Source organism: Corapipo altera, unplaced genomic scaffold, assembly GCF_003945725.1.
Source record: "Corapipo altera isolate COAL_440 unplaced genomic scaffold, ASM394572v1 0, whole genome shotgun sequence".
Lineage (NCBI taxonomy): Eukaryota > Metazoa > Chordata > Aves > Passeriformes > Pipridae > Corapipo > Corapipo altera.
In genome coordinates, this window is record NW_020884872.1 from 89245293 (window position 1) to 89265249 (window position 19957).

At 43.1% G+C, this 19957-nt stretch overlaps 1 protein-coding gene across 3 annotated transcripts in view; it reads left to right on the forward strand.

Annotated features, from left to right (window-relative positions):
• Positions 1-234: 234 nt before the first annotated feature.
• The window catches only part of TEAD4 (TEA domain transcription factor 4), a 51789-nt gene continuing 32066 nt past the window's right edge, over positions 235-19957 (forward strand). Inside the window, exons 1-3 of one of the 3 annotated variants that reach the window (XM_027634000.1) lie at positions 235-412; positions 770-848; positions 14656-14911. In XM_027634000.1, the coding sequence (XP_027489801.1) occupies positions 14905-14911 (7 nt within the window). In that variant the 5' untranslated portion in view covers positions 235-412; positions 770-848; positions 14656-14904. Of the gene's footprint in view, positions 413-738; positions 849-8980; positions 9036-14655; positions 14912-19957 lie in introns of those variants that run through there. The other 2 variants (XM_027633990.1, XM_027634009.1) reach the window with 2 other exon arrangements.

The following is a 19957-nucleotide window of genomic DNA, read 5'->3' on the forward strand; positions in this document are numbered from 1 at the left end:
CCGGAGCTCCCGAGCCGCCCCCTTCCCCCGCTCCCGGAGTTTCCTTCCCCCGCCCCCGCGGGCCCCTCTTCCGGCCATTGCCCGCGTTCCCTCCGCCCCGGTCACACACAGCCCCCGGCCGGGGACTGCCCGGCCCCGCTGGGTTTTGTTCCCAACTCCGCCTCGGCCCTTCTCCTGCTGCCCCCCGCCCCCCGGCAGTCCCCTCCCAGCCCCGTCCCAGCCCCTGCGCTAGCCGGCAGTCCCCTCCCTCCCTCGGCCGCGTTCATTTCATACCAACTCTCATTCCTAGCATTCCTCACTTCCTCCTTTCAAACTCCAGGGGAAATAAAATCCCTCCCTTTTCCTCCCAAACTCCTGCCCGGCCGCCCCCCCGCCCCGCTCGCCGCTCCGCCGGCCGCTCCGCGCTCCTCAGGTGAGTGTGCGCTTTGTGCCTGCGCTCCTGCCGGCCCGGCCGCCCCCCCGCTCCTCTCCCATCCCATCCCATCCCATCCTATCCACTCCCGGCCGCCCGCCCGGCCCGGCATTGTTCGCGTCTCCCCGCCGCCGCGGGACCGAGGAAAGGGGAGCCCCGAGGGCCCACCCCGGAGCCGCTCCTCGCCAACTTTTTTTTCTTTCTCTCGGACTTAGAGGCGGCGATGCTGAACGGGAGGCTGACCCGCCCGCTCCCCCTGTCCCAGCCCCCGCTCCCACCCCTGAGGGCTCGGGGGTGGGGATCGGGCGGGAGCGAGGGGCAGGCGCGCAGTAACAGCGCTCAGTGCTCTTTTGGCAGAAAGTCCTGGAGCTGAAGGAGGATTTGAAGCCGGTCCCCGCTGCCCCTACGGAACCGCAGCCGCTCTTGCCTCGCTCAGGTCAGGACACGCTGTTTTACGGTCGCTTTCGCGCGGGGCGAAGGGGCGCGGGTGCCTGAGGGAGACGGGCTGGAAGGGAGAGTTCGGACCCGGTCATGTGCGACAGAGGAGGCACAGGCGTACAAAGGAAGCGATGGGAACATCCTCAATGGAGGCTCCGGCGGCTTCTCCCGTCGGGAAGGGGCTGCCGGCGCTGGCACTTGGGGAACTCGGTCTCTTGTCGCATCGGCTGAAAACTGCAGCGCTAATGTGAAAAAAAAAAGAAAAGGTTTCTGTACCGTTCGTAGAGATGTTCTTGGGGAAGGCAGAGAGGAAAAGCAGTACTTTCTGTAATGGATTTTAATGTAAATTGTGGAAGATGTTTTTTAGGAAAACAAAACAAAATTTCCTAAGGAAGCCTGTCTGAGAGGAGGAGTGTGGGTTGTTGCAGAGTATTTACCAAAAGATGAGGGAATAATGTTTTTCCCGGTTCAGTTTTTCTGAAGTTAAGGGTTCAGTTTTAGTGGCATGCCGTCGGAAAGGATTAAAACCAACAAACAAACAGACATAAAAAAAACAAACAAAAAGCTTTCCCAAGGAATCTCTTATCTTACGTAGATAATTCTGTTTAAATAATCTCTTGCATGGGATGGTAAAGATGGGCCTTTTTTGCAGAAGAACTTAACGCGCTTAAGGACTTCTATAAAGTGTTTTAAAGTGAATGGTCATATATAAGTTAAAAAACCGCCCAAAACCAAACAAAACCCCAGAACTAACCACAACTAATTACCAGTTTTGCCTTTGTTCAACCTGAAGTTACACTCGTGTTGCTTTCTTGCCTTGAAAGTTGAGTTCTGCGGCTCCTCTACAAATAAACAGCAAAAATACTTTTTCAAACGCGGGGGACTGGGTGGGAGAAAAGGAGATTTAGGGTTTTTCCCCCCCCTTTTCCTATTACTGCGAACAGATCGGCTTCCCCAAGACCTTATTGCGGTGTCTGTGTTCCAAGTGAGCGGAGCATTCGTTCACCTGTCTGTCCATCTGTCTGTATAGATGTGAGAGGTTTTATTGTTCTCCTGCAGAAGGAAGTAGGCAGTAGGACAGGGCAGAGAGTAACGGGGAGGAGCGAGAGGAACAGAACAAGAGGGAAAGGAGAGCGGATATATAGCAAGTGCTAGGGCTAGGTTAAAGCTGTTGTATTACCACCTGTGCAGTTAAAGCCTTTTGGTTTTGATAGGCTTCTTTCTCACGACTGAAGAGCGTGGTTCATCCTGTAGTGAATACAGGGAGGTTTCTTTATTAGAGCTGCTGAATGCTGAGGGACTCCAGTTTTCTCTGGTACTTGGATTGGCAGAATCCAAGGTCGGCCAGCCAGTGGGTGCAGTCACCTTCTGGGTTCTTACTAAATCCCTCTGTGGAGGCTCCCTCGAACTCAAGCATGCAACAAAGTCTATCAGTCTCTAAACTAGACTATCAGCTCATTGTTCGTATTCTCTTGGAGGTGATCTTGGAAGCAAATAAGTGTGCATGAGAATGGGTGCTAGGAATTTCTCCACTGTCTTGGTTCCTTCTACATCTTTTGGATTTTAAATTAGTTCTACCAATGACTTTGAAATATTTTAGGTTATTATTGTGGCAGGTGTCTTAATGTTGGTGTTTTACAGAACACTTGTGGAAATATGGTATGAAAATAGTATCGCGAAATTTTAAAGAGAAAAATGGCTCTATGGCACCCAATCTTGCCTGTGGCTTACATAAAATCACAGTTGCTGTTGACTTTCTTGCTCAGGTATTTGTTTCACAGAATTCAAATACAGTCCGTAGTTTTGAGAGGGTTGCTGAAAAGTACAGTCACCAAGAGATGCTGCTTTCATCTGTGTTTGGAGTGACGTTATTCTTATTCACAGCTTTCCTTCCTTAGTATTGTGTCCTTTTCTGATTGTATCTTTCAGCTCTTGGTTCTGTCCCAGCATAACCCAAGGGGTGGGTCCACAAAGACTTCAGGCTGGCACTGCTGTGGAGAGAACCTGTCCACACATCCTCAAACTGTCCATTTCCTTACTTGTTACACCTCTCTGCTTTTTGCTGGCATGGACACTGGCACTGCTGTTCACTGACTCGGGTCAGGGGGCTGATCCAGATGAAAAATAACACTCTCTTTTAGCAAGTTAGTTTTCAGCCACATCTGTTCTCCAGGCAAGTTAATCATACGGTCACGTGCTGGAGTGTCTGGAGGAGGGGGTGCAATGACTAGAGGGTGAGCAGTCGGGGAAGAATGGGGGCATTTTCTTAGCAACATTGCCATTTTTCTGCACCTTTAGTTGTTCCTTAGATCGCGTCTACAGTAGTTCCTGTGATAGTAAAATGAATTTCTGGCCACAACTGTATCTTAAGAAAGTGAAAATTCAGTGTTACCATTCTTTAAAGATCTGTTATACTTTCCCTTTAGCTCATGTTTGTCTTTTGTTCATTTGTTGGATTTGGTTTGGTTCCCATCCCCTCAAATACTACATAAAATTTTCTTGGGCAACTTTTTCATCACCCAGTGTACATCAGAAAAGCTTTCTTACTCTGTTGGAACAGTTTTTGCCTTGCCATTTCTCTGAAATGATTCTTTATTCTCTATCTCTGCATTTGCATCTTTTAAGTTCCTAAAGCTACTACTGAGGCTAAAATTTTAATATTTTTCAATGTCTGTTATTCTAGTCCTAATGTGGTTTTTTAATACTCTTTTCACTTTCTTCAGTTTATCTTTGTTCCTTCTGCAGAATGAGATTGGATGTTCCATGAATTGGAGGTGATTCATCTCTCTTTGTTGCCTGAAGTGATATCTGAGCCCAGGCAGATTAAAGTCACATTGGTCATTTTGCAGAAGCATTTGCTTTGCAGACAACTCTGTCATTTGTTCAACATTCTCACTTTTGCATGCCTTTAGCTCCCGCTTCTGGCAGGGCTTTTTTCCTTGATTTTATCTCTGGGGTTCTTTTTATTGTTATTGTTTCATTTTCTTTGCATTACTTTTTCCACGTAGTCTTATTTGTCTCCCTTGCTTCTTTCAATTGTTTTTATGCAAACTCCCTTTGAGTAGTTTCTATCCACCAGTGTTTGTAAATGTCATTCTGTATCATGCAAGTTACATTAACATTACCTTTATTCAGTCTTAGATCTTTAACTAAGATGTCAAAGGCAACTGGACTAGCAAAGATCCCTGCAGCAATGCAGTAGATGCATGCCCCTGTTCCTGTTGGTTCTGTTTGTATATCATTGTACATCAAATCTATGTTATATACATAGATATCATTATGCTTATTTTTGAAGCTGTTAATTTTTTAATAATATGAACAACCAAAGCCAATTTTTAGCTATGATTTCCTTAGAGAATGACAAATAGTATTCTAAGTTTAAACTTATTACGTTGTGCACTGTATTCTTTCCATTCTCTACCTTCACAGCAATTCTATCCTGCTCTGAAGAGCAATCAAGTTTATTAGTAAGGTTTATAGTAACGGATGCTCCTCTCTCCAACTTCTGTCAACCACCATGTTAAATAAATGCCCAACGTGTTCCTTTTTAGAGCCTTGTAAAAAAAGTCAGGAATTTGCATGCATGGAGCTCCTTACAAGATCTGAGAGTACATGATTAGAAAGAGTTCTTTAGGGTTTGGAGGTGGTATTCTGGGTTCTTGGGGTTTTGGGTTCTTTTTGGTGGGGGAGGGTTGGTGGATTTTTGTTTTTATTGTTCCTGCCCCTCAGGTCCTCCTTTTTCTGGAGATGATGCAGTCACTCTGCTTTGTTTTTAACACCATATGAATTAGACGTTTTCCTGCTAGGGAGGGGCAGGTTTTCCAGTTCCTGGTGCCACTGGCTGAGTCACTGGCTCTGTTTTTCTGTTCTGTTGTAGATTTATAATTACCTTGTTCTTACCTTTGTTAGAATGTGATTGCCAAAGGGTAGGTGTTTTACTTTGGTGTATTTCTAAGACATGAGTGCCAGTGGCTTTCAGAGCTTGGGTACAAGCTTTTGAAGCATCTGCTTTGCTATTGCCAAAGAGAAAATAAATCAGTGTAGTCCTCCAAGTGCCTCCTTTCCAACAGTATGGTAACCATTAATGACAGATGTGCAGGTAAAGTCTAATTTCTTATAACCAGGACTGCTTTAACTGAAGCAGGAAATGTCAAGAGAGCATGGAGCGTGTGTGTGCTGAAATGGAAAGGGAGGATTTGCTGATATGTCTTAAGTTCATTTTACCTGATCATACATCTCCATAGCAGGTCCTCAAAATAAAGCTCATTGGTACCAGATTAGCCAGACTTAGACTAGTCTTTTGGTCTGAAAATCTTGTCAGCTTAGGGAAAAAAAAAAAGGGAGGTGTAAAAGAGAGGTTGATATAAGAAGATTATCTCCAAGCACACTCACTGCTCTTTGAATTATTTTTATAAAAATAATAAAATCCTGTTTATTTCTCTGCCCTATTTGTGAAAGGTCTATATGGTCAGAAGAAAATAACTGTGCAGAGGAAACAATGCAAATCTGTTTCTATCCAGCTTGTATGCTAACTGAAAAATAGAGAAGAAGTGTCTTTTTCCATTCCTTTTGGTCACAGGTTTTATTTGTAAGAACATACTTTAAAAATTGGAGTAGAGTCTGTTGTTGGCTGTGTCCCTTTAAGAATCTAGTTTTGCTTGGCTAGCCGCCCTTGTTCTCCTGTAGATTAATCCAACAGAAGGTATATAACCTGTTGACCTTCCTGGCGAGAAGGGTCTGGAAGGGCAAAGAGATAATTTAGAAGGTTCATGCTTTCCTGTAATATCTGGGGACAAGTTTAACTTTTTCAGTTTTGGCATTTCTTTTTATATTTTTTTTTTTCTTTTTTTCTTTTTTATTGATACCTGTTTGAGGGTTGGGATTGTAATTACAGATTCTCATTATTTTCATTTGCTTCCTGTGAAATCACTCTATGTTCAGCAGGTTGGAAATGACAGCTTGTTTATGCCACATTTAGAGAAAGGAAAGAGTTTTGAACTCAAAATTACACTAATCTGAGTTCAGGACAGCTTTACTGTCCCGTGTATCAAACTAATAGCAGAACTGGAATCTGGTTTAAATGGCTGGTGTGTGTTTGTCTGCTAGGAAATCTCGGACTTTTACAGGAAACCAAATCTGTTTGACTTTCCCCAGTGTCAGCCTTAAGAAGTGACCAACTTTGCTGTAAGCTGTGAATGTTTACCTTCTGCATGTTCCAGATGGAGAGTGTGCTCCAAAAGTGAGCTGGGTGTCTGAATACCCCGAGGGAGTGAAGCTTGGTTGGTAGCCATGAGTGGGGTTCATTTCATATGATGAAGATCTTTCATGACAGGTATTCTTTACTTAGTCATTGTGTTATCACAAGTTTCAAACTCCTTTAAGCTCATGTCTGACTACTACTAAAATCAAAGCACATGTGTAATTGGTTGACTGAAGGAGGAAAAGTCAACGGAGCACTAAGCATTGCTCCCATGTTATATACCTGTTCTGCCTGATTGTGGTTTGCATTTGTTTTGAGGCTTTAGTAGAGGGCTTAGCCCTGGCCAGACAGGTCATGTCCACAAAACAGACCACCTGCAAGCACCGCAGAAGTGGAAGTCACAGGTTGTGTGGTCAGTGTCTCTGTCTATTCTCTTGTAAGTCTCTTAGCCCAGGTTCATCTGTTTCATTTCTTGGAGACTGACTGTAGTCTTGAAGCCAAACATTTTCACCACTTTGGATGAGGTTTGCAAACATCTGTCTTCTGTCTGAGTTCATGTGCAGTTCTGCCATTAGTGTTATGGGAAGCTAAGTACGTCACAGCTGTGAGTTTTTTCTGGAACATCTACCTTTGAGTCCTAGACAAGAGGTTGAAAGATGTCATGAACAGGAGGCAGGATTAGGAAATAAGGATTTGATTTGGATATCATAAAATGGGCATTATGAGTCTCAATTTAGTGTTAATTGCCAGTAAATACTCAAAAGATGTTCTATTTCCAGACAGTGTTGAACATGAGTCCCTCTGAAGTTAAACCACTTGCAATTGCAAATCACTTTTAAAGTTAACCTTTTCTTGTCTTGAAGTTCTTGTCTAGATTTTAACTCCACTCTGATTTTGCTGTTGGGTGGTTCACTTACATCTTTGTGCTGTACTTTTTTTCATAGGTAAAATGCAGGCTTTTGAGCCTGATGATGAGATTTTCAGGACAATTGAGTTTTGGTGGGTTTAGGAGCAAGGGGTTTTTTAGGTTGCTGTTAAAGGTTCCCTATCCTCTAATAATTAAGTGAATAATACTCTTTAGGAAAATGCTCAGCTTTGTTTATTCCTGTCTCTAGATTGGTTTGGTAAGACTCAAGTAATTTTAATCTGTCAATATCTACACTTGTCTGTACTTCAAGGGACAGTTATAATTTTAACACATTAACTAACACTACCAGTGATTCTGTGATAGAAAAGGGACTGATTACCTGACTTCCTCCTGGGTCTTTGCTTTCTAAACAGCTCTGTGCTTGATGGGAGAATGACTCCTGGTCACTGCTGCTGCCAGCACGAGGGTGACTAACCATATTCACCCTGCCACAACCTTCATCTGTTTGGGAAGCTGGGAAACACATGCCACATGTCTTGGAAAGTCAGGGAGAATGGGAGCTCTGGGAACAGTTCCCGCATGGGAGATAACAGTGACTCCCCAGGAATTCCACTGTTCCTTTGAGAGCTGGGGCCAGCCCACTGTGTGGCTCAATCCCAGGACAACCTGGCAGTGTCAATCTCTGCTGCCCTTGCTGGCTCGTTTTTCCCTCCCAGCTGAGACATTAATCATGCAGTAGTCATTTTGTCAGTCCAAGGCTGATGGCCTTATGATGTGGCCTGTGCCTGGGAGCTGTGCATCAGTTACCCATCACTCAGGATTGATCCCCAAGCTGGCCACCCCTAGACTAGTGGGATCAGAACCAGCCTTTGGGTTTGTTGTTGGTTCGTGGAGTTTTTTTCTTCCCTCCTCGGGGCAGCAAGGCTCTGTGCTCTGTTTCCTTTATCGCAAACGTAACTGATTGGATGGTGTGCAAGGCCACACACAGCCTTATCTCATCACATCCTGTTTGACTGCATTATCCAGGGCTGCACTGATAGAAGTTCTGCTCTCTCCTTGCTTTGATTTATATCACTCTGCTGGACACTACATCCTCTCTCTGTTTCAGCCAGAGCTAGCTACTGCAATAATTTAGGAGTTGTTTTGCTTTGCTCGGGAAGTCAGGTGCCTTTTGAACAGCAGCTGCTGCAGGCGGCTTTGGTGTAGCAAACAAAGTGAGCTTGATTTTGCGTTAGGCAGTGCGACAACCATTCAGCTGGAGCCCAACCTTAGGCTGGATATGATCTGAGGATCGTAGTGCTTGGTCCTTCGTAAACCAGTCTCATTCAGAGGTGAGACAGAGGCAAAACTCTCACCATGCAGCTTTTAGATGTAATGAGTAAATTACCTTGCCCAATATATCAAGGAAAATATCAGTTCTTTCCTCTTTGTCTGGCACTGCTGCCAGCTAAGAGCTTTTGCTTCACCTGCAGCAAGTAACACTTACCTTAACTGGTTTTATTCGTTGGATTATGCAGCATTACTCTGGTGTCCTACTAGGTGGATAGGGCTCTTCACTGGGAATAGCTAGCATTGCTCAGGATTGCAGGATGCTCTGGGCAAAAAGTAAGATTATAGCCAGGCTCACCATTTGGCTAAGCTGTTATGGAGTGCTTGAGTGAAGCCCCCTCAAAAGGCTCAGTGAACTGCACCCACCCATCTCCACTGTCCCTGGATCTTCTGCTGAAACTGAGTGGCTCTGGCTCCAGGCTGGTTTAATGATGGGAGTGCAGCTCCTGAGGGGCCTTAGAAACTTGTTGCTGTCTGGTGCTGCAAAAATGCTGTTACCTTCCTAGATACAGTTCAGTGCCAATTAGTACTTACTACAGTTGCATCTTTATTTTTCTCTGTAAACATATCCATGATTTTTGTCCTCTTTTGCCTGCAAGCTTTAACAGACCTTGAGTTATTGTTGAATAGCTGTTTTCATCTTTTCCCCTTCTAGTATGTTTTTCCTGCAGTCTTTGAGTTGAACTGTCTTGAAGCTGCTCATCTACTGATTGCACTCATTCTTCTCTTTCAGAGGAACTAAGATACTATTGTAGTGTCCCATAGAATTTCCCAGCCTTCTTCCTCTGGTAAGTTGGAATGCTATCTTCCATCTTGTACCTTGCGCAATAGGTTTCTTAGTATTTCAAATCATTGTTCCCCTAAACCTAAATTTCCTTGTATGACTGCATTGTGTAAGTTCATTTGTTAGCTGTTTTGGATTGAAGTAATCGACTGGTGGTTCCTGTTTCCAGATTATTTTATTGTTATAAACTGCTCTATGGTTTGAGCATCTGTTCTGGTTGAACTAAATTTTTTTAATTCTCAGTTTGGCTGCTGGTCAGATATGAAAATGTTGTAGTTCCGATCCTCTATAGTAGCAGTACTTGGTTCACGTTACCAAATGAATACCGGTATTGTTTGGTTTTGTTTGCATTACAATGACACCAAGGAATACCTGTGAGGAGAAGCAGCCCCTACCCCCACAGCTTGCAGTTCCATTGAATGACACCAAGAATGATGGGATGTTCTTAGTAAAGCACAGTGACTTTCTCAGAGCGCTGCCAGCTCAGGAGCAGGAGTGGAACTGCGCTGTCAGACTCCACACGGCTGTGCTGGCAAGCGTTCCTACCGTGAGTGAATAGGGACCTCTCTGGTTAGCCTGTTGTGATCAATTCCAGCAGGGAAAGGGGATGGCCATGGAGTAGGGGGAGTTTCTTTGGACAGAGCAGCTCTAAGAAAACTGAACAACTGGAGACAGCTGGCTGCAATTTTTCAGTTCCTCAGGAAAGTATGATTTTGTGTTGAGCAGCTGCCACAAACACTTAAGAGGGAGCTGTTACCAACAGTAATGACTGAGGGATTAATATTAGAAAGCAGATGTGTCAGACTATGGAGTCTGTTAAAGATGTGCTCCCTGTCAATGAGACCTTGCTGAAGGGCTCTTGGCAGCTGTTTAGCCCTGCAGGATCTCTGAATCTCAATGAGATACCATGTATGAAAGGAAAGACAGTTAGTGTTGAAATTACCGAAATTGGAACACTTAAACCAAAGCTGCTGGAGCTGAAAGATTTTTGTGCTTTCTCCATGGTTTTGCTTTCCTCAGACCCCAAAACCTGCCTTTGTGAGTGACTCGTTAAGAGATGGGCCATGGCAGAAAGAAGAACAGAGAACAAGATGAATAAGAAACAGTAATTTGACAGAGGGAAACATTAAGAAGGAAATAGAGATACTGTGGTGAGGAGGTGGATATGCTGTGAGGGGCCTTGTGTCTTTGATCCTGGGAGAGAACCCATGACTTGACCCCACAAAAAATAATTGTTCATCATCTCTCAGTAAAATAAGAGTGGGATCAGAATGAGAAAAACTGTAAGGTACAATTGCAGATATACAAGAGCCAAGGAATGGGGCATAAGTTTTAACTGAGGGAATCTAAACAGAACAAACACTAAGCCCTATGACCTCTGGCAAAACTTGCTATTATGAGAATAGGACAACATCCTCTGACACCTCTGATCTTAAGAACTGTGCCTGTTGAGGGAATTCAGATGGGGAAGGAATTGTCTGGGCATGTCTGGGATGTCTATTTAGTGCTTTCAGAATCAAATTCCCTCCATGTCAGAAGAAAGCTTTGTGATTACAAACTCTTCCACAGGCAAAACTTGAGAAAAAAAATACAAGTACTAAAATATTTAGCAATATTAGAACACTCAGTAATAGAAATCACCATTAGAGTAACCAAGATGTATGCATATAGCAACTATTGATTGGATGCTAACTGAAACATTTCTATTTTGTTAAAGTAGTTACTAATGAATACTATTCAAGCATTTATTACAAATAAGACACTCAACATTCTCACATTTCTGAAAAATGCTCTGTTTTTCACCAGATTGGTCATTCCATGGGAAGTGATTGCACTGCCAGTTTTTTAATTTGCCATTTACCACAGGGTTTAGACCTCAGATTCTTTGGTTTGCTTTGCTTAGTTTAATGAGTGGCCACCTTTGTCACCAGTGAGTACAGATACACAATGCAGGAAACAGGCATGAAGTGTTCAGTGAAAGCAGAGCCACAGACCCCAGATAAAACCCAACTGGAACTCCCTGAATTACTGTTTATTGCCTCTGAGCATAGAGTATTGCCTGGAATTGCACATGGAGCTTGCTAGTTAAGCAACGTTATTTAAGAAAACTTTGCAGGCCCTTTCAGTCCTTGGCATCGTACTAATCTAGAGGCACAGAGTTATAAGGATTTTCATGGCTATTTCAATCTCTGGAATTTCTTCAGAAGTTATCAAAAAGAAGTCCAATTTGTGTTAGTGTCTGGGTGGTTACAGAGTTTTCAGCTGGAGATGGCCAAACATCCTTGATTTTACAGTCCGTACAGTTCCACTTTTCTCATTATCCATCAGGAATAGCTTTTGTACCAAGAAGGGAAAGCAGAATCAGGCCCCAAGGTATAGAAAAGTTGGGATTGCCCACAATAACACATTTCAGTTCCTACTGACCTAGCTGTAGCTTGGGACAGGACTAGCATTGCTGGTTGAGGCACAAATAGTAAGAAGCACAAAAAAAAAATATATCTAATAACTTCAAGATTTATATAATTTCTTTTGTCACTGCTATTATGTTCCATATCCCTCTTGATTTACACCAATGTGAGAGAAAGCTCACATATTCAGTGTCTTGCTTAGTGGACTTCCCTGAATGTAAAAATGACATCTGCTCAAGTTGATGTAACTTTTCTTTCATGTTTGGAGAAGAGAGTCTGGAGAGCTGACACTAAACTGAAGAGAATGTTTTTTCTCCTCCAGTTATTCTGAAGGAATGGAAGGGACCCAGAGATTCCTTTGTCACCAAAAGCATTTAGTGCTAGTGCGGATGCAGAGCCCTATAAAACATGGAATGATCAGGCAACGACTCCTAGGGTGTGGATGTGGGAGGAGGAGAGTTGTGCTTCAGATATATTTACTTAGTTTCAACCTAGAAGTGTGCCATGATAAAATCATCTGCTAGGTATTCTGTGTCAGCATGGACATTAAGGAGATGAAAATAACTGGATTCAAAGTAGGTGCTTTTTATAGTCATGATAGTCCTTCATTCCCTAGATGACTTTGTCTGCTTGTATGCATTGCTAAGAGATTTGGCTTGACAGCAGAGGAGTAGCTTCCAGTGACCATGGCTATGAGAGTCACATAGCTGAGCAGGCAGAGCATGTTTTCACTCTGTGTGGAGCCTGCTGGCTGTTATGAGACTTGCAGCTCTCAGTGCAGGTGGTACCATGAATACACTTGCTGTCACACCTTAGGATTCTTTCTGAACCCTTCCATTTCTCAGTCTGTCAGCCTGAGTTAAAACTAGTCTGTGCCTTGTGTTTGTGGAGATTTTAATGTACATTGACTACAGGGGGTTTTGAGAGCCTCTAGGGACTAGGGGTGCTTGGGGAAATTTCAAAAGAAGAAGAACATTTGGAACACATAACTTCTGTTTGTCTGTCAGAGTCTCCCGGTGGAAAGCTTACTCCTCAACACTAATTCTCCAGCAGGACAATCTCTTGAATACCCATATAATGTTTTATTAGCATCTGTCAGTGAAAGGTGATGTGTTCCTGGTAGATTCTTGGTACAGGAAGCAACTGTTACCCTTCATTTCAGGGTCTCTTAAAGTCACATTGTCTGCTTTGGTGCCAATTGACAGTGTGCTTGGGATGCATGTCCCATTGGTAAAGACCAAGTGCGAGTTGCCCTTTCTGCCCTGCCCCTCTCAACTCCCACTCCATTTTTTCTTCTCATGTTCCTTAGAGTTCTGCAAATGTATACTGTGGGTCAAGAGGATTGAAATAATCTGATAGAGGGGCTGAAATGGATGGATGGAGAGTGGTTCACCTGTTGTGAGAGGAAATAAGTTGTAAACTGGGTTTTCTAAATGTCTTTGTGAAGCACTTGTTAAAATGCTGCACAGTACAATGTGTCTAGAAATTACTAAAAGGCCCAGTGTTGTCTTACTTGTTTCCTTACTTTTTGGTGGGTTATGGAGACATAAATATGCATCTGCTCCCACCTAAAGTCATTAAGGAGCAGAAAAACCTTCCGAAAGCCAGTGTTGTCAAATCTTTTTACAACTTCGGCTCTTGAAATGTTAAAATTCCTAAAGAATATCAGTTTTTCTTAAAAAAAATTAATCTCATCATTATGGTCTCAGAGAAGATTTTTGTAAACACAAAATCCAAAGATGTAAGAAACCAAAGAAAGACTTAAAAAAAGTTGATGTCAGAGAAGTTTCTGGAACCATGAGTCCTGAATTTTTAAACTTCTGAAGTGTAATGAATGGACCTGCTTTTCCTCTTTATCAGCTAGGGCATAGCATAACTGCACGGTTTTATTTTCTGTCTAGTTTTTGACATAGACTATGCTCCAGTTTCTCCCGGGTCCCCCTTTATATTTTTAATGTGATATTTCTGAGCTAGAGACTTGGCATGTCAGAGCCCTCTCCTTAGTCTCTTTTTCAGTACAGGTTTGAATCTTTTGCTCGCAGAAAAAAAATCCTTATTCTGATTTTCTTGCTACACAACTCAGTGTTGATACCCAGGGAAGTGTTGAACTCTCTGGCTGGCTTCTCACATGCTGGCTTATGAATATTCTTTGTAGCCCAGATAACCAAAACTATTAAAATGGTAAACGAACAGCTTTGGGATTAAGGAAGAGGAATGATCTGTGTCTTTAGGAGGCATTTGTCTTCCTGATGGTTGACTGGAAGTGTCTGTGTGGTCTTAAGTCTTTCTCAGGGAGAGTTTCATCAGTGTTTCATCAGCTCCGCTCAGTGGCTTCAGCCTCTACAGCCTCTATCATAGGCATTTATAAGTAGACCGTAATTTATTGTGGTTTCCAAGAGCTAGCAGCTGCCTGCTTAGGTTCAATGAGAAACTAATTTCTGCTCCTGCCCAGTGGCAAATCTAATAGCCTGGGACCAGTAAAGGATAAGGGGGCAGAGAGGCAGATGGAACTGAAGGAATTTGCCAAAGGTTGATCTGAAGGTGAGCAGTAGAAATAGGCTAAGCACCTAGGTTCTTGACCTGCAACCTATTTTATGCCTTTACTCATGCTGCTTTCTGCTCCTGCCAGAATATGGTGCTGAGATTTGGGAGACATTGCATTAAACTGTCAGGCTCCAGAAACGGCTTTTAAAAGCGCAGATGATCCTTGAGAAGAAATGTCAGTGTTAAAAATGACACTGACTGCTAACTCTGATCCAGTGAAACAGTATCTAAGAAGATTTCAACCCCAGTGCTCCTGCGCTCAGTGATTACCAGATACATCACGCTATATTTTGTATAGTCTTTCACACAGACTGAATCCCTGTATGTGTGCTTCAAAGAGTTAAATAACAGTTACAGGGATAATAACAGCAGAGGGAGAAAGAAATAAGGAGAGAAAGACAGATAAGAAGACACATCTGAGGAGAATTGGGAAGTGACAGAGAGTTAATGAGCCAAAGAGAGATTGGTTGGAGCAGGCTGTTTTGTCAGAAAAGATTTTCATCTCAACATAAATAGAAATCAAGCACATGGTTGAGTTACCGTTTAAGGTAAACTTAAAGTAAAACCTCTCCTTGCTGACGTTTTTTAACTTTTTTTTTTCTCTTTAGTATCTCCACATCTTCCTAGAGAGGAAAACTTGCAGCTGACATGCAATGTGCTTTGCCATTACAGGTTCTGAGTCTGCTCCTCCACGTGGCACCTTGGAGTTTCTAGCTGGCACCATTACCTCCAACGAGTGGAGTTCTCCCACCTCCCCTGAGGGGAGCAACGACTCGGGGGGGCAGCGAGGCCTTGGATAAACCCATTGACAATGACGCCGAGGGGGTGTGGAGTCCGGACATCGAGCAGAGCTTCCAGGAAGCGCTAGCCATCTACCCACCATGTGGTCGGCGGAAGATTATCTTGTCAGACGAAGGCAAGATGTATGGTAAGGAGAAAGGAAGGGCACGTCGCGACACTCCAGGCAGCCTGCCCCATGCAAGCCACTTGTCTTGTACCAAGTGATGTTCTGAATGAATTCCCTTCTCTCAGGTGTTCCCAAGCTGATGCAGTTGGTTGCTTCAAGTTGTATTTTGGAAAATCGGTTAAGATTTTAGCATTCACATCTGTAACTCAGAAAGAGTTACAGATGTCTTTTGCAGGGGACTATCAATAACGTAGATCCCAGAATTGGGCATACTACTGAACTAATGTTTAGATACATGTAATCTAGTGGCTTCATGATATGCTAAGTATTTTTTACAGTATCTCTCTCTGCTGTCTCCACCATTCTTGTTGGAGGGAGGAGCAGGTAAAGGTCTCCATCTCTGATCCTGCAAGGCAGAAGTTCAGCTCCTGAACCCCTGAATAGCTCTGCTGATGTGCGAACACCTACGGTTTGCTAAGTAGCTACATTTTTCAGACCTTAAAAAGGGCAGAAAGCAGACTTTTCTGTCCACTCCCTTTTGTTGTAGTTTGCTTTCTCATAGTCCTGACACAAATATCTTTCACATGGGTTATTGTCATCTAGCTAGCTAGATACCCAGCCCTGAATGCAGAGGAGCACTGGCTAGGAGCTCTAGCAGAATTCAACTTTATAGGTGGTACACATGCTTTTGAATTTGATTTTTGACCTTTTCCACAGTTGAAATTTGTCTCTTGATTTTGTCCACAAAAAGCTGGTCTGGCCTGGATTCTCTAGCCTAGCATTGGAAGAAGCCACCTGGTACTTCTGTGACTAAAAAGCAAAGGCAGAGTGCCCAGTATTTGGTTACAAGTCCCAAGGTGGACTGTTTCTCAAAGCAGTAGCGAGGATCTTATGGACGGCAGCCCTCTAACTGCCCAGTCAGTGCTTGTTTTGTTGTTTGGTTTTTTTTTTCCCTCCTACATTGGTATGTGCTTGGCTCTGGAGGCCCCATCATGGGATGCTCCATGCATGCCCCTCATATGGAGCACTTCACAACTCATTTTGCACGTTTCTTGCCACCCCTCAGGCCATTGTTCCCTGAGTGAGGAAATAGATTGCTCTGACTGTGGGGGCATGGGTGGGGTCTTGTTTACACGACCTTATCTACAATGGATGGTTTTACTGGGTACACTCATCATTTTATCTGGGAAGAGCTATATATATTGGGTAGCTGATCACCCTGAGGCCAAGCAAGTGTTAGTATTCTCAGCCAGACATCAATTCCTGCTCTATGCTGGCACAAACATTTTTGTGCTTGTGCTATGGAGTCAACCAGGGAAGTGATCCAGCTTAAAACTGACACAGCCAGAAAGGGAAAAAAAGTGAACCTCAGTCTGGATGCTGCTCTAGTGCTTGGGTTTACAAGGACGATGAGAGTGGGAATGAGCAGCCATGGTTGAGGTGAGGGTAGGACTGCTTCTTTCAGGATTAATACTTGCTTAAAATGTTACTCAAACTAAAATATAACTTGAGAGTCCACCCCATGGTTTTTAAGCATAAATTAGTGACACAGTCTTTGTTGCTTTATGTCTGCATTACTTTTCACGATGGGTGACTTTTAAAGTTACTGGTGAAAAATTACAGTTGTGTTTTAAGACTGTATTAATTTATGAAACATTCTGCATGGTCCCTGGAATATTTTAGCTTTGCAGTGAATTTGTCAGAGCAGAGAGTGAAATGAACCACAAAAGAAATGAGTGAGAGTAAAAGCAAAGTACAGTGGACTACAATGAAACTTAGCTGGGGCCTGACCTAGCATGGACTGGTGTTTGGTAGAACACATCTAGTTGACTGGACTGGTGAACTGCAGAAGGTGAGTAACCCACTTGCAGGGTGAAAAGTTAAGAGTAGGCTCCAGGAGAGGAACAGCTTCTCTGCAAGCCCTCCCCCACTACTCCAAATGGGACAGTGTCCCTGCTTGCCTTCAGTGCACCTGTTCCAAGTATGGATGGTTGGTTCGGTGTGCTTCTGACAGAACCCGAGGCAATGATTTATGCCCTCCTTTGCTTACTAGTCTCCAGGATCCTGTTCAAGGAAGCAGGGCCCAGCCTGGGATCTATAGAAAGATATGACCGGGCAGGGAGAATAAATATAGTCCCTGATTTCATCTTCACTGCTTACAAGCCAGCTGGTGGAACAGAACAAGCTCGATGTGGAGCTGGCCCTGCCTCTGAAGAGATGGTTGTTTAGCTGCCCTGTGACTGACTTGCACAGAGCTTGCTGAACCAAGGGGTGAGGTGTTACAGAGAACTGTATATGCCCCTTTCCCTTGGCAAAACTGGGACCATTTCACTTTTTCCCCACTAAGAAGTGGCTCGTGTGGTAATGGTACTTTGACAAGGTGTTCCAGGTCCCAGTATCTCTTCTATGTGCAATTATATACTTCTCACCTGTTGTGAGGCAACCTATTGTCAATTTAAAGTTTTTTGAACTATCTAAAATGCACGGAGCCAATATGAAGAACTTTCACTGTTTTGCTTAAATACCTTTAAAAATGCACAGAAAGGTGTGTTTCAGCCTGTGCAAAGACTCCATGCTACTGTTTCCACAACTCTTCAAAGTTGGCTTGTTAACAGCTCTTCAGACAACACTCTGCTGATTGCTGAGTTGATGTGGTTCCTTCTTCACCTGAAAGTCAGCCAAGCTCTTCTCTGTACATTGATGATCTGTGTCTCGATGCCTTTCCTGCCTTTCCTTTCATTATCTTTTTCCATCCTAGACATGTTCCATTTCTGCGTGGAGGCAACATCCTGACTGAATAAGCTCATGCCACAGCACAGCTCCAGGTGGAAGCCCTCACTTGTCCTCTCCAGCAGTCTTTGCTTACCACCTGCTTAAGGCACAAGCACCTGTCTTGTGTGATATGGAATGCTGTCCTTTCTCCTAATCATTGTGTTGACATTAGAAGTAGTGAGTCTGGGGCACTTACTGATCTCTTGCCTTCTGGTACCACTAAGGTCTTGGAGAATAATTTTTTTTTTATGTGTTGCTGCTAGAATAAAATAGGGATATTACAAGTCTGTTGTTCACTTTTTCCAAGCATGTTTTTTCCATGGGAGAAATAATAACTGTAGTATTTGTATGAAATACTAACCACCAAATTCTGTGATAGTGTATCTCCTGGCATCTTCAGCACTGATCTAGAGAAAGCAGAGGGAAAATGCTTAGTACCTTTGTGAGATTTGCATGGAGGTGCTAAATAGACCAGATTTCCCAACACTACTGAGGACAGAGAAATTAAAAATAGTAACTTGCAAAGTGATACTTATTTTGACAAAACACTACTAGGGCCTTGATTTACAAGAGAGAAAGCAAAAGCTTAGAAGACATGAGCTACTGCCTTAACTGTCCAGTGTTGCCTTCTGCTGCACAAGCACCTGTCTTGGAGCACCTTTTTGCAAGATGGCTAGGATTGGTGGCTGTTTGTTAGATTGCTGTTCTGAAGGAGTAAATAGTTTAGCAGCTGCTTTACAAACAGCTCAGCCATTTCTGTGCTGAGCAGGGAGGGGCAGACAGCTGGGAGCAGTCATCTATCTCCCAGGCTGGTGCCATCTGTTTGTGAATTGCTGATAGGAAATACTTAGAGATGTCCAAAGCTCAGAGGCTGAGTGATAGAAGGATAGTCAACCATGTTACTAGTTAAAACCTGGAGCAGGCAGTGGACCATGAAGACTTGAGCTTGCAACGTGAATTAAGATGGAATAACAGGTCAGTTTGATGCCAAAAGCTGCCATGTCACAACTGGTCCCTGCCACTGCTCTTCTGAAGTAACTAACTAAATCTGTGGGATAGTGCCTTTATCTCAAAGGGATAGGCTATCATTTCATGTTTTCCCCAACATCAGAGTCACTAAAAGTAGAACTGAAAAGCAAACACATTAACGTGAAGAAGCATAAAAGGTACACTGCCTGTCCCAGTTCCTAAACACTTTTCCTTGATGCGAGTGGGATATGAAAACCTTCAAGGTGTCAGTCTTCAAATGCTTTCTTCTATGTTGTAGTTTAGCATCTCACCTGATGATGTTTCAGTCAAAGCAGTTGGAACATGCTGAGAATGTGCTCAGTTGACACTGAAGTGTATGGTCCAGGTAATTGCAAAATTTGTATTTCAGCTGTGATATCCCTCAGAGAGATACTTCTGAAGTTCCTATCCCTTTCATTATTGTGACCTAGTGAACTGCAGAACAGCCCTTTATCCTACAGTTTTAGTGAAAAAGAATATTTCCTATTTTAAACACTAGAAGATAGACAAATTTTGGATTCATAGATAATTGGTCAGGATGCAGACTTTGCCCTCCCCTCTGGTGGTAGGCGATGTTTTCAGAGTTGCTTAATAGAGTTTTGTTTCACTCAGCCATCTTTCAGTTTTGCTTTTGTGTGGTTCTAGTTCTTTGTTGTTGACTAGATGAAGCAAGATTTCTGGAGACATTTGCAGCAGGTTTAACTTCTGCTGGAGTTTGTTGTGTTTTTCATTCTATCTCCTTTGTAAGCAGAGTTTAGGGTTCTTTGTGTTAAACTGTATTTCAGCTTAACTGATTTTTTTTCCATGCAAACATAAAAAGAAATATTTTTCTATGAATTCCGAGCATTTCCTGAATATTGAGAAATTTGCCACTTGTAATGCCGAACAACAAGGAATCTGCTTACTGTTACAGTTATTAGACTTAATAGTTCTGGCTGTGGGATCTTTCCTTAACATGCTTAGTACTGAACATAAATAGAGTAGCAATTTTATTGTGTACTACATGTTATCAAAATTATTGTGACTATTTCGAGGGGCTTCATTCTCTTGTTTCAATAAAGGGCACACACTTTTTCCTGTCCCTTTTGATTTTTAGCAGGTTTGTAGTCCCATATTTATCTGTCAGGCTTAAAACCAAGTGTGCTGTTTTAGTACTACATTTTTCTCATGGTGTATGTCTGCAGCCACAGTTTTCATCATGTTATAGTAACTTCCTTTATTAGCAACATGGCATTACCCTTTTGGCTCTTCCTCTGAGTTTTTAATTTTTAAATTTCAAACTGTTAA